This window comes from Vigna angularis, chromosome 1 (genome assembly GCF_016808095.1).
Source record: "Vigna angularis cultivar LongXiaoDou No.4 chromosome 1, ASM1680809v1, whole genome shotgun sequence".
NCBI classification, from domain to species: domain Eukaryota; kingdom Viridiplantae; phylum Streptophyta; class Magnoliopsida; order Fabales; family Fabaceae; genus Vigna; species Vigna angularis.
The window spans coordinates 19,910,114-19,927,399 of NC_068970.1; the positions used below are offsets into that span (position 1 = coordinate 19,910,114).

The window sequence follows — 17,286 nt, forward strand, 5'->3', positions numbered from 1 at the left end:
TTAGGCCTATTCTTAAGCTAACTCCCTATGAACTGTTTAACGGTAGAAAACCAAATGTATCTCACTTGAAAATCTTTGGATGTAAATGTTTTGTTTTGAATAATGGTAAAGATAATTTAGGCAAATTTGATGCTAAATCTGATGAGGCAATCTTCTTAGGATATTCTTTAACTAGCAAAGCATATAGGGTGTTTAATAGAAGAACCTTGACAATTGAAGAATCAATGCATGTTGTCTTTGATGAAATTGTGGACCTTGAGGTGAACCCTCTTGAGTCAAATAAATCAATTGCAGGTGATGAGGATTATTTGAGGGAAGCTCTTGAAGAGATGTATCTAAATGAAAACTATCCACCAGAAACTCAAAATGAACATCAAGTAGTTGATCCTAAAAGCTATCAACAACCAAGAGGACTTTCTCTGGACAACATCATCGGAGATATATTAAAAGGGGTAACTCCTAGACACAATCTTAATAATTTCTGCTTAACAGTAGCTTTTGTGTCTCAGGTAGAACCTAAGAACATAAAGGAAGCTCTTCAAGATGATAAATGGTGTGTTGCTATGCAAGAAGAACTTAATCAATTTGAAAGGAATGATGTTTGGCAACTCATTCCTAGACAAGATGATTTTCAAGTCATTGGAACAAAGTGGGTGTTTAGAAACATGCTTGATGAAGATGGAAACATCACAAAGAACAAAGCCAGGTTAGTTGCAAAGGGCTACTGTCAAGAGGAAGGTATCGACTATGATGAAACTTACGCTCCAGTAGCCAGGTTAGAAGCAATTAGATTATTACTTGCTTATGCCTCTTTGATGAAGTTTAAATTGTACCAAATGGATGTGAAAAGCGCATTTTTGAATGGTTTTATTAAAGAAGAGGTATATGTTAGTCAACCTCCTGGTTTTGAGGATTTTAAATATCCTAATCATGTTTATAAGTTAAAAAAGGCCTTGTATGGTCTTAAACAGGCACCTAGATCTTGGTATGAAAGACTTAGTACCTTCTTGATTGAAAATGATTTCTCTAGAGGAAAGGTTGATTCCACCCTATTTATTAAGAAAGTAGGAAAACATATCTTGATTGTTCAAGTATACGTAGATGACATTATTTTTGGGTCTACAAATAATTCATTATGTGAGGGATTTGCACAAATCATGCAAGGTGAATTTGAGATGTCTATGATGGGTGAGCTTACCTTCTTCTTAGGGCTGCAAATAAAGCAAATAGATGGGGGGACTTTTGTCTCTCAAACTAAATATTGTAGAGAAGTACTTAAGAAGTTTGGTATGGATACTTGTAGAGAAGCCAACACACCCATGGCAACGTCTTGCTATTTAGATAAGGATGAATCTGGTGAAGGGGTAAATGAAACCATGTTTAGAGGAATGATAGGATCCTTACTGTATCTAACTGCTAGTAGACTAGACATTATGCAAAGTGTATGTGTGTGTGCTAGGTACCAAGCTCATCCTAAAGAATCTCATCTAATTGCTGTCAAAAGGATTTTGAAATACCTTAAAGGAACCACTTCTTTTGGACTCTGGTATCCATCTGATGCTTCACTTAGTTTAATAGGTTATTCTGATGCAGACTATGGTGGCTGTAAAATTGATAGGAAAAGTACTAGTGGCACTTGTCATTTTCTGGGTTGTTCTTTAGTGTCTTGGCATTCAAAGAAACAAGCTTGTGTAGCTTTATCTACTACTGAAGCTGAATACATTGCTGCTGGAAATTGTTGTGCCCAAATCTTATGGATGAAACAGCAACTGGAGGATTTTGATATCTTCCTTGATCACATTCCTTTGAAATGTGATAATACTAGTGCTATCAACCTAACTAAGAACCCCATAATGCACTCAAGAACTAAGCACATTGAAATTAGACATCATTTCTTGAGAGATCACATTCAAAAGGGAGATTGCCAAATTGAATACATTGACACGATACATCAATTAGCTGATATCTTTACTAAAGCCCTGCCTAAAGATAGATTCTATGAGCTTAGAAGAGAGTTAGGGGTATTAGACATGTCTTAGACTCCACATTTATGGTTCTTTGCAAATTTTCATAAGATCAGCGTTAATAATCGATTATCATCAGGTCATAATCGATTATTACAAACCTGGGATACATCCTCTACACTAAGATAATCGATTATCTTACCCCATAATCGATTATGAATCTTCAAACTCCTCCCTGGAAAATCATGAGCAAATAATCGATTATCTTCATACATAATCGATTATCGCACAATTTCTGGAAAGAGACCAATGAGCCGATAATCGATTATCACTTACGATAATCGATTATCACGCAAACAGTTTCGAAAATAAAGCCGTTGGAGCCTCCCATAACGGCTCCAAACGGCTATAAACGGCTAGTTTTTCCCTTCTTCTTATAAATAGGCCCCAATAATCGATTATTGGCCATCTCTTTGCTCCCAGAAACTGCTGAAATCAAAATCTTGAGCTTCAAATCTCTCCAATTTTACTCAATCTCTCAAACATCACTCCCTCAACCTTTCTCCATGGCAGATTCAAGGAGACATCGCCGCAGAACTGTTGGAGCATCCTCTTCCTCTCAACCACGTCCGGCAACTATTGATGGATGGATTTCAGATCAAGAGAAACATACGGACTATGTTACTTCCTAGCAAGAGAGAAGAATCATGGCGGTAAAGTATATTCGCCTTGATTTTTTCCGTTTCTATGGATTTCGATTTCCAGAGCTTTTTAATGATCAAGGACTCTCAAATCTGGTGGAGCAAAAAGGTTGCATTTATCCCGATCTTATCAGAGTGTTCTATTTCAACATGAGATATCGAGATGGGATTATTTCCACTAAAGTCAAGGGTGTCCGCATAATTTTAGATGATGATGTGTGGACCAACGTTGCCCAACTACCCATCTGGGATGATGCTGTCAAAGTTCATCTCGGACTCCAAGATTTCGATCGATTATTGACCTTCCAATCCTTCCTACGTCACCCTGAACAACAGACTAATCAAAGGCAATTGCTTGTTGGGGGGTTTCAAGGTTGAAGAAAGGATGATTCACTACTTACTTGTCTGGATCCTATGTCCTAGAGCAACCAATCATGCTCAATGCTCTGAACAGGATCTACTTCTTCTGTATGGGATCCTAAATCACATACACATCGATTGGCCTGCTCTCATTGCTGACACTATGGTAAAAGCTAAGAAATCCCCTTCCTATCACCTTCCTTATGCTCTTCTTATTTCTAGAATCTTGGAGTACAAATGTGTCAATGTTGAAGGAGAACTTGTCCAAGCCACTCAAGTTGTTGGCTCGGAAATTGGCGATACTACCTTTCGTCAGATGGGATTCATTACTAGAGGCAGAGTCCTTATTCACAAAGATGATGATCATCCTGATGTCGATGAAGATGATGACATGGACACTCATATGGCTGACCCAGTAAGTGTTGCTGCTCCATCTGATGCTGGACCATCCAACATACCCTCTTCTTCCTCAACTTCTATGGAAGAACATTTTGCAAGGTTATCTAAACAATTGGAGGATATGAGTCTTGCACAAAAGACTCACTTTGAGGAGATTTATGATTGGCAACGATCTGTTGAAGAGTACATGGTTGATCAATTTCTTGATCTTGATGTTCGCCTTTCTAACATCGAGCATCATCTCAACATTCAACCTCCCGAGAGATCTCCTAGTCCTGAGTTTTAGATATAGGTTCTCTGTAAGACTGTTTTGTTGTTTACTTGCCATTTCCTCTATGTTATAATTCAGTCTGTTATGTGTCTTCTTCCAATGTAATCTTTATTTTCATAAATAAAATGATCTCTTGATTATATGCATCCTTTGATTAATTAAGGGGGAGATCATATTTAGGGGGAGCCTTTAACATCTGATCTTTTTGCTTCTGATCAAAAAGGGGGAGAAGTATAAATTATTACAGGTATTGCTAACCTTGTTGTTGTTTGTTAGCTTGTATGTTTTGCAGGTAAGCCAAATTTGCTTTTAAAATTGAATTTTTGATCATCATCAAAAAGGGGGAGATTGTTACCAATAAGGAGTATTGGTAAATCTTGAAGAAATTTGTTTTGATGATGTTACAAGAAGTTTTAGTTGCAGAAGATATTAGAATTAGTTAAAAGCAATTTGTAGAAATTAAATGTAGTAGGAAATTCTTGTAAACCTTGTAAACTCACATTTTTAACTACAATAATCGATTATGATGAAGCAATAATCGATTATCACAAGTCATACTTGAATAATCGATTATCACTTCATATAATCGATTATCACACTTTTGAAAACCTATAACGGACTTGAATAAATCGATTATCACTTACAATAATCGATTATTCATGGCAGTTGGGAGCTGACCTTTGGCATTCAGTGTACTTGGCTATATATTTTGTTTTGGAGAAATTAGAACGTAAACGTTGTTTTTGAACTGAGAAAGCTTAGAACACTGTGTGTCAGAGGAACGTTCTCAGAAAGCTCTTTGTTCATTGTTCCCTTGCTTGGTCTTGTGAAAGGAGAGGCTCGCGTATCGTGTGTCGATAGTCGGAGCAGACTCTCTTCAAGTTAGCAAGGTGCTCTGCCTGGTCTTGTGAAAGGAGAAGCTTGTGAATCGTTGGTCGATTGCTGAAGTGGTTCTCTTCAAGTTGGTAGAGTAGTTCTATTCATTTTTATTGTCTATTATCTTGTAATCTGTTAAACAATTTTTAGTGAAAAAGGTTAATCACTATTTATAGTGATTAACGACTGGACGTAGAATCTTTTGATTCGAACCAGGATAAAAATTCTGTGTTGTTCTTCTTATTCCCTATACTTATTTTATTGTACGTACATCAACGGTTTGGAAATTTGTCTCTAAGAAAATTAAATTTCTAAAACTGACCATCTTATTAAGAGTTTGACTGAACACGCTTTCCGCTTTATAAGTTATTCTGCTGTGCAAAATTCTATAACGGTACCGATTGTTCCAACACTGATAACGAGTGAAATAATAAACCTAATAAACAAAAAACTTTGCTAGGATAGCTTCTAACTCATGACTCTTATACCATGTTAAAAAGTGGACTTTAAGCTTAACTATACCTTACAAAATCGACTAATAGGGCGAGGCATGCACACATTTTAATACTGTAATTTTTTTTATGTATAATTAATGTGGAACTTACAACAAATATTATCAATTATATGATAAATGACGTGATTGTTTATAGTTTGAGCTGAAACCTTTAAACATGGTAAAACAAAGTTGTAAAGAATATGAATAAAATGAAGTGGTTATGATTTCCAATCAGATTAGATAAGCAACCAATTGATGACAATGACATATAGTGCAAGTCCCACCATATGTATAAACATGGTACAAAGAAGTGTTCAACTGTTGCAGAAACAAACCTATTCTTAAAAAAAATAGGGGAATACGTCTCGGTTGTGGCCATAACTAAGACAGAAAGCCCTCTATGACATCGGTTAAGGTCACAACCGAGGCAGAAAGTCTGGCGAAAAAGAAAAAAAATAAAAAACACTCTACTGCCTTGGTTCAGGTCCCAACCGAGGCAGTAGAGTCCGAGATACTGCCTCGGTTCGAAGGGAACCGAGGCAAAAACTTCTTTTAAAAAAATAATAAAAAAAAGGAAAATCTTACTACTTTAGTTACCTTTGAACCGAGGAAAAATACTATCCATTTTTGCCTCGGTTAAGAACCAAAGCATAAAGCCTACCCCTTTTTGCCTCGCCTGTATATGCCTCGGTTTAGGAACTGTTGCCTATGGACGAAAATAACCGTTGTCGTTTCTTCTGACTGCACTAGTGACATTAATATAATAGATTAAAAAATCTCATTGAGAAAGAATACTTGACAATGTACAAGAAAAAAAAACGAGAATGACAATTAACAGTATGACAAACCTCCTTCCACAAACCAATAACAAAAAAATAATAATGTGCATGTGACAAACCTCCTCTCATAAACTAATAATGATGTGCATGTAACATTGATTCTAAGTGACTTATGATTGATGTCATATAAAAAATAAAAGAAATTAATAAATGAAACATCAACTTAAAAAATAGTTGAATCTTTCTAATGTTTAAATGTTGAAATGATTTGATAAGAGACTTGAGTAAAGGATTCTAATATTGCTTGAATGTTGAATTGATTTCATAAGAGACTTGAATAAAGGATTCTAATCACAAGAATAAAATATGGTTGGTATAATAAGCACAAGACTAATAATTAAACATAAGAATAAATAACAACTTAAATACATTAAGAAGGATAAAGATTATGGATCACGAGATCAAAAGCTATAGTCAATAATTAAGGTATAACTCTTTTTACTTAAGAGTGTATCAATCATAGTATCACAATTTGATTGTGACTTGATCTACTTAATTTCTGTTATAGAACAATTTATGCATCCTATGACAAAGATAAGATTAATTTGAACCAAACTAATTAAGAAAATAAGACATTTGAACCAAATAATGAAAAGTAAATGATACAAATAATAGATATAATTGAATGAGAAAAGGATAACTAATATAATGGAGGAAATGAACATAAGAACATATAATAAAAAAAGGTAAAAATGTAGAAGATTTAGTTTAATGGAGAAGAAAAACATAACATTTGTGAAGATTTAGTTTACAATGGCATCATATAAGCTTGAACCATTTGAAGTTCAATTTCATTAATGATATAGTCCTCCTTTGGACATAAGTAACTGAAAGAAGACTTTGAACGAATGCAAGTTCCATTAATGTATGTTTGGCTAAGACAAAGAAATAACAAACAAGGTAAGATTGAAAAAGAAAATTGAATTAAAGAAATGAATGGAAAAGAATACCTCACTTAGGTTTCCCAAGGATAAGTAAGTTGAAAAGCACTCCAACATAAGAATAAAATGAAAAAGAGTTTCATCTTCATGAAGATAACTAACATTTTCACATATTCCAATTCATTCAATTTCAAATATGAAAGATAACTAACATTTTCACATATTTCAATTCATTCAATTTCAGATATGAAGAATACATAAGGAGAAATCTTTATTTATAGATGAAAAAAAAAGGGTCAAAACCCATCTAAAAAATAAATAAAAAATAAAATAAAATTTATCAAATATTGTATTCTAGGCCTATAGACTTTCAAATCTATAACTTGAAATTCTAGGCCTAGATATGTCATAATATCAAATATTGTATTCAATTAATCTAACTAAATGATTGAGTTCCTCTTTATCCAATTTATTTATTATTTTATAACTTTGGACCTTAGGGTTTTTGAAGTTTAACATAGAAAAAAAAACTACAAGCACACTAGGGTTACATTGAAGGGCTCAATTTTTTTAAAAAAATTCGTTTAAAATATTCACTAGTGCAAAAACAACGTATAACGTCACATGTTCAACGTCTAACCACTCAATAGCCAACGTTAAAAATAACCGGTGACAACTTTGTAAATAAATGCAATTATTAAACGACGTTTAGAATTATAATTCGACGTAAAATGATATAAAACGTTGAATGCCTCAGTGTTAGACGTCAAAAGGTTAGTGAATTCAATAAAAATTTGAGCGGGAGATTGAAAATTCATTACGAGACCCTCTTCTCTGCTCAAACTTTTCTCGAACGAAGTTTGACGACCATCACATGTAATCTTTCTTTAATTTGATACAAATGCATGTTAATTAACTACTTTAGGTATGATTTTCGTTTGTTTTCACCAATTATTTTTGTGTTCTTGTCCTTCATAGGCGCATTCTGTTTTCTCTCTCACTGATGACAATACTTTATTCCGATGAACCCACCTTTTGAATGTTAGTTTTCGTTTTTGTTTTGAAGAACTTATTTGTTAAACTTGTTTGTTGTTTTTTTGTTGAATTTGTTTGTTGTTGTTGTTGTTTGGTTGAACTTGTTTATTGTTGTTGTTTGATTGAACTTGTTTGTTGTTTGTTATTGTTATTTGTTGTTGATCTTATATTACCATTCATAGTTCTGCTTTTCAGGTCTCGTAGAGTTGTAAAAAAGAATTACAATTAATTAAAATAAATAAAAAATTGATTAACGTCGTATATTGACAAAATTTGACATTAAATTAACATCTTATATTGACAAAATTCAACGTCACTTTAACGTCTTCCAATATGACGTTATTCTTAAATTTAACGTGAAAGGTAAAAAATATTCGATGTTGTAGGCTGTTTTTGCATTCTATATATGTGCATCTCTTTGCACCACCCGAAATCATTATCACTCTCTTGTTGTTGGCTTTCCTTGCCTGATTGCCACCTTTGTCTATGTGTTTTGTCATCAATGAACTCAATGAGATTGTATAATCCAAAGTTAATTTTTTATGAAAAAAAGCTTTCAAATGGTGTAATCTATAAGAAATTTTTAGATTACACAAATATTAAGTAAAAATTTATTTTCGGATTGTATAATAAGAAAACTCTTTTTTTTAGTAAAAAAAGACTTTGAGATTACACAAGCTGAAAGTAAACAAGTTTTTAGATTACATAATTTGAATGTAAAATATAACTTTCAAGTGTAATTTAAAAACTTTTTTCATGCAAAAGTAAGACTTTTAAATTGTGTAACCAGCAAGTAAAAGAGTTTTTAAATTATACAATTTAAAAGTAAAGAAAGTTTTAGATTGTACAATTTAGAAGTAAAGAAAGTTTTCAGATTTTTGGAGGTAAATAATGACTTTTAGATTACATAATTCAAAATTTATTTTTTAAAGATAAGGTAATTTTTTTTTATATTTATAGAGACTCGAAAGGAAAATATAAAAATGCAAAAAATAATTTGTATACAATATATTGAAAAAAAATGAAATAAAATATGTATACTAACTCAATTTTTTGCTGTTATAAAAGAAAATAAAACTTTGAAAATAAAACATATAAAAAGCATTTTTAATGTACACTAAATAAAAGTGTGTACAAAGTATTTTAATAAAACAATATGATATAAAGTTTATAAAGGGCTCACTGCTCTAAATATAATATATATATATATATATATATATATATATATATATATATATATATATATATATATATATATATATATAAAGGGAATATAAATTTATTTCATTCAATATCGATATCACAATATTTATTTTTGAATATTTGATACATATATTTATATATAAAACATTTTAGTAAATATATTTGTCGTAAGATATAATGTGCTTGAATATAAAGAAGTCGTTTATCAATATGTCTAATCACATTCCACATATTTCACTTAAATATTATCATGATATTTTATTGGTACTAAATGTAACTTACACTCCTAATGGTTTTGTTAACTTTTCATAAAATTTAATATAAAGCACTTATATATTGAAATAATATAAATGATCCATAAAAATAAAAATCTTAACTGAAATTAAAGCTTAACAGAATTCTGAAATAGAAATTTTTTTGGTTAATATGAATTTTCAAATGAACATCACTCTAATTATCATTATACTTTTAAAACATTCACATTCAAGAAAAAGATATAAAAATAAATGAGGTAGTTTCGCATTCCCGAAAAGCCCAAACTAACAAGTGTACCGGGTCGGGTGTCTAATTCCTTTTACATATTGGGAAAATTCAATTCAATGACGGTTAGAAGGAAACAAATCTTTGTGGATAAAGCAGGACGAAGACACCTAGATATCGTGTTTAACACGAAACTCAAGTGAGCGCGAGGGTTGCCAAAGACGCATCAACCATTTCCCTTTCCCGCCTAATCACAAACTTCATCACTCCCAAACTGAAATTCTGGTAATCCTTCCTTCAAATTCATCTTCTCCGTCTCAACGCAGCACAACGAAACCAAATAAAAAAATCCATGATATCACTGTCACACTGTCCATGCCCTTGAAAAGCTTTATCCGGCGGAGACTATTGTCTCTGCTTCAGCCATGGCTCCGAGAAGAGCCTCACCTCGATCTCCAATTAGGGTTCCTCCACTCTCTCGCCGTTCTCACCAACCTCAGCTTCGACGTTTGCTCTCTCAACCGCCTCTTCGACGCACCCGCGTTCCTGTTCTTCAAGGACCTCACCGTCGATCGCATCACCTTTAGATTCTCCACCTGGTTCCCTCCGGCGTTCACGATCGAACTTCACGACGTGCGCGTCGTGCAATCATTCGAGTAATTAAACAGTCGCAAAATATATAAAAAGCACTATCAGCTCTATTTATTTATTTATTTATTCTTGTTCTTTGTTCCTTAACCATTGATGTAACCGTTTTGTTTGAAGGAAGCCGGAAGCTGAGGAATGCGTGGCGCGGTTGCGAAATTCGAAGTATGATCATTCGGATTATCTGAGAAAAAAACTCTCGGCTCTTGATCCTGAGGTAACGAACGCACTTCTCCGAGTCTGAATTTACTATTCACACTTAGTATGACGAGGAGTGTTGTTCTTGCCGAGGTTCTTTATTGGTCTAGTAACGAATTTACCATAATTTGATTTTTGTTGAAATAATCTGCAATTCCTTCTTGATCATTCATAAAAAAGGTGCTTATATTGGCTTCTTTAAGTTTGGAACTTGACTTTCTATATGTTGTCAACACCACCATAGGTCTTAACCAACATATCCCAGACGTGTTTTGCTGTACTGGCCTTGGATATTCCTCCAAAGATAGTTGCATTGCATCTACTCATTGATGAACAAGAATCGCTCCTCACTATCAAGTCATTTGAGTTCTTAATGATTTGTCTTTTGTTCTTTAGTGACATTTTCTCCTAATTCTTGAAATCCGACCTTCAGCACTTCTTTTGCATCTCGAAAACCAAATATGTCTGTCATCTTCAATCATCGAACTTTTCCCCATCAAACACTGGTAAAGAACAAGAAACAACATTGTATAACTAACCATTTCTCCTTATTTCAAGATTCTGCAGGTTATACAGTCCAAGAACACACTAAATCACGCTTTAACCACAATAGGATTAAAGCACATACACTTGTAGCGTACCTCACATGTTAACAGATGATGCAGGCTTTGGATACCCATTTGTTAGGGAAGAAACCACATGTGCATGGGGAAAGAAGAATAGGATTACAGAAAAATAGTACTTTGTGTTAATCATTAAAAATTGTATACACACACAGTTTCACACATTTGCTCGTACTCACTCTATTCTTAGGTTCCTTTTTTATCATACTGACAAACACTGTAACACCCTTTTGAAGAACTGTTTTTTACAAGATCAATCAAAGAGGTCCCATCCCAACTTATTTTTATACTAGTGAACCTTGTCTTTTGTAGGAAGGTATTGTACAAGATATAAGTAAAATAATGGAAAAATGCAGAAATTACTTAGGTTTTGTTTAGTGTTGAAGATTGTGGCTGTCTCTATCACATGTTCGAACTTTTAACCATTTATACCTTTTTATAATGAGAGAATGCTGCTAGAATAGGGAAATTGTTTAGGGATGAGTTGGTAGATTTGTTGAAAACGAGGAAAGGTACTTTGTGATTGATATATGTTCTGATTCTTAGAGAGACACATGCTTAAGCTGCTGATTTTTGTTTATTGCTTTCCCAGGCAGATTTATTTTGTGTAATATAATGACATTATGGTGATAACTGTTACTGGTTACCTTTTTGTATTGTAGGGCTGTTCATTGCATCACATTTTGGAGAGAATCTTATTTGATGTATCTGAGAAAAAAAATTTAACAATATCTTTTTGGAATATTATTTTGAAAAACTGTCATCTAGTGGCACATCGCATTCATGTGGAGGTTCAATTGCCAATCTTAAATGATGAGTTTACGTGTTTTGGGGAAATAAGTGAGTTTAGTGCAAGACCTAAATGTGTGGATAGAAAATGCTTACTTAGAGGTTTTGTCCATACAATCTTTACTCCAGTGAAAGAGAACACTGTTATATTAAAAGGTGATGGATTCAGGGTCAGATTAATTGGAAAAAACTCCACAGACCATGCTTTGGTTTCTTCTGATGTACAAATTTATATTAAATTCAGAGATCTTAAGCTGATAAATTGCACTCTCTGTATTCCAGAACTGGCTTTTTCGTTATCTCCAGATGGCATTTCTGCATGTCTACTTTTTCACAAATTGCTATCTAATAAGTATAATCAATCTAGAAGTGCTGGAGAATTATGGAGAATAGCTGCCAGCAGAATTGGCCATGTGACTGTAACTTCTAGGTTGTCATTATATAGATTAGTTGGAGTTATAGGTCAATGGATACATTACGTCAATGCTTATGAGAATATCTTGCTGTTATTTGGATATTCTACTAGCTGCACATGGAAAAACTTCATTTCTAAAATGTCTTATAATAAACCGATTTTAAGTTCTGCTAGATGTCATTGGGAGTTGATCTCTGACATTGAGAAAAAGTTGCCTATTGAAGGCATATCACTGGGAAGGAGAATAGCCCGTCATAGAGCAGCATTGAAGTTTTCAATTAATTGTCATGAGGAATTCGCTACCACAAATAAAATTTTTCGTCCTATTCTTTTTATTCTGGGATTTATGTGGAAAATGATCTATGTGACTGTCCATTGTCTAGCAAATATATTTTCTGGGAAAAGAACAGTGCAGGATTCAGATATTGATGGATGTTGTTTAGATTCGTTGGAAAGTCTTATTGAAAACTCTTGTCAAATTTATTGTCTTACTGTCAACTTTGGGAAAATCATAATGACAGTTTCCACAATCAACAATATTCATCCATCTGTATATGAAAAGTTACAGTCATCTGCTGGGATTGTTTGCTTAGATGGCCTTTCAATTTGGCTTCGTATTGATGCTTTGTTATTAGTATCTATAGAAGATCTTTTTGAACAGAAAGTCTTTCTATCATGTGGGCAAATGAAGGTTGAATCTACACCTTTGACAATGGCAGGAGATGCATGTGCAGTGAATCAACTTAGTTCAGCTAAAGGAAATGAAATGGAAGGTGAGAATCATATGGAATCTATTATGTGGGTTGCACCTGCCAAAGTATTTCTTTCAGAAATTGATGCTGGCCAAACTGAAGATGCTTGTGATGCTTATATTGAAAGCTTCATGGAAAGGTTGTCCATGAGTTGGAAAGGAGTTTGCAGAAAATTGAATGATACTGAGATTGAGTATTCTGAAAACCCATGCCTTCTCTCTAAGGTTAAGATATCTTCCACGTGCTCAGACCATAAGAATCCAAATTTTGGATTTTGTGAGTGTGGTTTAATGCTAGGGAAATTAAATTTAGTTTTGAGTCATTCTTCAGTATCGTTACTCTCTCTAGTTCTTGGTAAGATCCAACATGCTATTTACTGGGAGGACAGAAGGGAAGTGTCCATTGCTTCAGAGTTTAGGGACAAAGCTGAAATTGCTTGGATTGACAAATATGACTATTCCAAAGAATTGATTATGATCTTGCTTCAAAAGCTTCCCGAGAAACTCATTCATTTTGGAGTATTTTTTGAGGGTCTTTCTGTTAAATTTTCACTCAGAAGGGAGGCCAATCAAGAAATTGACGACATTATCAGTCAGGACAATTTTGATCTCACTTTTGATTTCCGTGAGATTAAAGTGGTTGTCAGTTCATCTTCTTCATTTGATATGACACCAATGACAGGTCAATTGGGGAATGGCAATGCTAAACCAGAGTGTGTTACATTGGAGCCTCGGGTGATTGAAATTCCAAAACCAAGTAATGACAAATATTCAACCTCAGGAAAAGTTTCCATACGTTTCTTCCTTCTTCTAAATGGCACAAATGCTTGTTTGGAGAAACCAGAAGAAAACCTTCCGATTCAACTTTTTCTATTGAAGCCAATCACTATCAATATATTGTCCTTTAGGTAGGAGCTTTGGATACGGGCCGGTACTTTGTTTTTATTATCAACTTCCTCTATCTTGAATTATTTCTTTACTCCTTGGTTTTGCACTTCTTGACATTTTAATTTATGGTTTGAATTAAATTTTAGAAACTGTCTAACCCTTTTTTATCATTTTCATGTGCTGTGATAAGTTCATATACGTAATTGTTAGTATATTGGTCATGATGGTGACTTAATTTGTTCAGGTCTGGTTTCACACCCATAGATGGAAGCTCTATCTGATATCAACCTATCTTGAGTTTATCCTTTTCGTGTTTGGGTGCATTTTTTTCAAATTAAACCCTTGCTAGGGGAAATAGTCAGTTTTTCTCAAATTTTAGGTAGCTTGGCAGTTGACAGTTGTGGAATAAGTTTGGTGATGGATTACTAACTGAAATTGATGTTAAGTTTAATATGATTAAACACATAATTTTACAGAAATTACATTGAAAATGTTTTAGAAACTCCTTCAGAGAAGGAAATCTACCTAATTGCCAAATACAGACATAATAGCGGCCTCCAAACCCCTACTTATTTAGTAAAAATCTATAACTTCCACGCATCACTCACCTGCATACTTAGACACACAACTGCTGCATAATTGTCTTGAGGATTTAAGTACATAACTACTGCATGACCATGCTTCCTTATTAAATACATTTCCGTCCTTAGTGACTGCCATGCAGCAGAGTCCATATAGGTGGTTGATTAGACTCTTGAGAAACGAGTCCCACCATTTGGTTTATTGATAGACCAAAGTCTTGACAAACCCAAAGAAAAGAATATTGGATTGCGAAAGGATATTTATAGTAAAATATAGGGATGATGGGTGTTATGGTGTAAGATAGGGGACCAATTGTCACTAGAACGCTCACTCACACACCCTCGCAGATAAGGAACAATGGAAAATAGCTGAATAACCTCTTTTATTGATAAGAATAACTGAATCAAATAGAAAACAAACAATAATTGGGAGCATAACCTTCGTCAACTATTTCTAATAATGGGGAGCATAACCTCCGCTAACTATTCTGGAGCATTATCTCCTTTACAAAACTCAATAATCAAAAACATATTTTTAACCCTAGACTCTCCCTTTATTTATACTAATTATTTCCTAAATAAAATATTTCCCTAGAATAAAATCTTTCCCTATAATAAAATATGAATATTGTTCTAAATAAAATATTTCCCTAGAATAAAATCTTTCCTTAGAATAAAATATGAATATTGTTCTAAATAAAATATTTCCCTAAGATATATTCTTATTTACTATAATTATTTCTAAATATTTCTCGCCTAATTGTTCCATTTAGGATAGTCACTCTTCAACCGATCGGTTCAGATCCTTCGTTGCTTCACACTGTTCAGCCTGGTCGCTCCACCTTGTCCACCGTTCGGCCTGCTCGCTCCCTGCCTTCCACCGTTCGGTTTGTTCGCTCCTCGCCTTCCTCCGTTCGGCTTGCTTCCCCCTGCCTCCTACCGTTCAGCTACCGCTCTTCACCACCTTCCACCATTCGGCTAGACTCTTCCATGCCTTCCACCATTCGGCTATCGTTCGGCCTTCTCCTTCTCATATACTTTCCAAACCTTATTATTACCCCCTACCTTATACCGTAACAATACCAATTGTTACGTATCCGAGTATGGAACGTAACTAGAATATTTCCTCACACACTCTCACAAACAAGGAACAATGGAAAGTAGCTGAATAAACCTCTTTTATTGAATTGAAATAACTGAATCCAACAAACAATAACTGGGAGCAGGATCTCCATCAGTTACCTGAGAGCATAACCTCTCTTACAAAACTCACAAATCAAAAGCATACCTTTAATCCTAGGTTTCCTCTTTATTTGTACTATTTAATTCCCTCCCAAAAAGGTAATGAATAATATAAAATAACCCTATTTATTATAATTATCTGATACGAATATTTTAGCCTTATTTACTATATTTAACTTATATGTAATAATATACTGAGATATGGCTTTATTACTCTAATTTTCCTTTGTTGAATATCTTCTCTGAATATCTCTCTTGTTATTCTAATTAATTTCCCGCTCATCCTAACTGCTGTGGCAGTTAGGATACTTCCTCGCTGCTTCCAACCGTTCGGCCAACTCTCTCCCTTATCGTTCGGTCAACTCGTTGCCTTCTTTCTACCGTTCGGTCAGATCTCTCTCTACCTTCTACTTATCATGACCAAAGATTTCTCATTCAGTGAGTGCCATTAGTCAGTTTATTCATAAATTGGAGGACTATCATATTCAAACTGCAGATAGAATTCTTCATTACTTGAAGGGAAACCCTTGAAAGGAAATACTATTCAAAATAAATGGAAGACTAACTCTTGAAGCCTACACTAATGCAAGTTAATTGGGTTCTTTTGTTGATATAGGATCAACAACTGAATATTGTACTTTCCTAGGTGGGAGCTTATTGACACAAAGAAGCAAAAATTAGAATGTGGTGGCAAGAACATCCGCTGAATCTAAATTCAGGTCCGTTGCATGATAGTTGAGTTATTATGGCTAAAATTTATCTTAGATGGCTTGTGGATTAATTTGGAGGGATCCATGAAGCTCTATTGTGATAATAAGTCAGCAATAAATATTGCACATAATCCCATTCAGGATGATAGAGCAAAACATATAGAAACGGATACACACTTCATTGAGGAAAAATTAGAAGAAGGATATTTATTCACACTTCATACACTCTGTCCAAGCAACATGTGATTGATGTGATGAGATAGGGACTCAATTCCTTAGACTTTCATAATCTCAACTCAACCAAGGTTGGAATGGAGGATATTTGTTCCTAGCTTGAGAGGGGGTGTTGAAATATGGATGTAAATATTGCACATTTAATATAGAAGAAATATAGCTTGATTGAATAATAAATATATATAGATTGAATAATGAGTTAATATAGATTTGTTTGTAAGAAATCCATAAAATTAAAGGATTGAGATTAGGAGTTTATTGTAGATTTTCTCTTGATTTGTTGGAAATCTCACATCAACTAGGAATAAGGACAAATTATTATACGTAAGTGGGGTGCAATCCTCAATTTATAAGTTAGTTTTATGAGGTTGAATTTGACATAAACTCACTTACTAAGATGGTATCAACGCCTATCCTAGTCAAGTTTATTAGGGTTGTGCCACCCAATATTGGGCTCCAGCAAGATCACCCACAAATATTTAATTCCACGCTTTGAGATGTTCATTTCTCGACATAAGAGGATGTGTTGGAGATCCCATGTTCATTAGGAATAAGGCCAAATTATATTATATAAACGGGATGCAATCTTCACTTTACAATCTGATTTTGTTAAGTAATGCATAAATCCAATTACTAAGATGATTTAGAGTCTTTATGTTTGTATATTTATGTCTTTACTTTAGGAGATTTGTTTCCTTTGATTAG

The 17,286-nt window shown here is 33.8% G+C and overlaps 1 protein-coding gene across 1 annotated transcript in view; it reads left to right on the forward strand.

The window, feature by feature from the left end:
- The first annotated feature begins 9,635 nt into the window (after positions 1–9,635).
- LOC108319166 (uncharacterized) overlaps positions 9,636–17,286 on the forward strand; it is a 70,623-nt gene continuing 62,972 nt past the window's right edge. The window contains 3 exon segments of the mRNA XM_017550204.2: positions 9,636–10,161; positions 10,271–10,367; positions 11,634–13,834. Coding sequence (XP_017405693.1) covers positions 9,881–10,161; positions 10,271–10,367; positions 11,634–13,834 — 2,579 coding nt within the window. The 5' untranslated portion in view covers positions 9,636–9,880.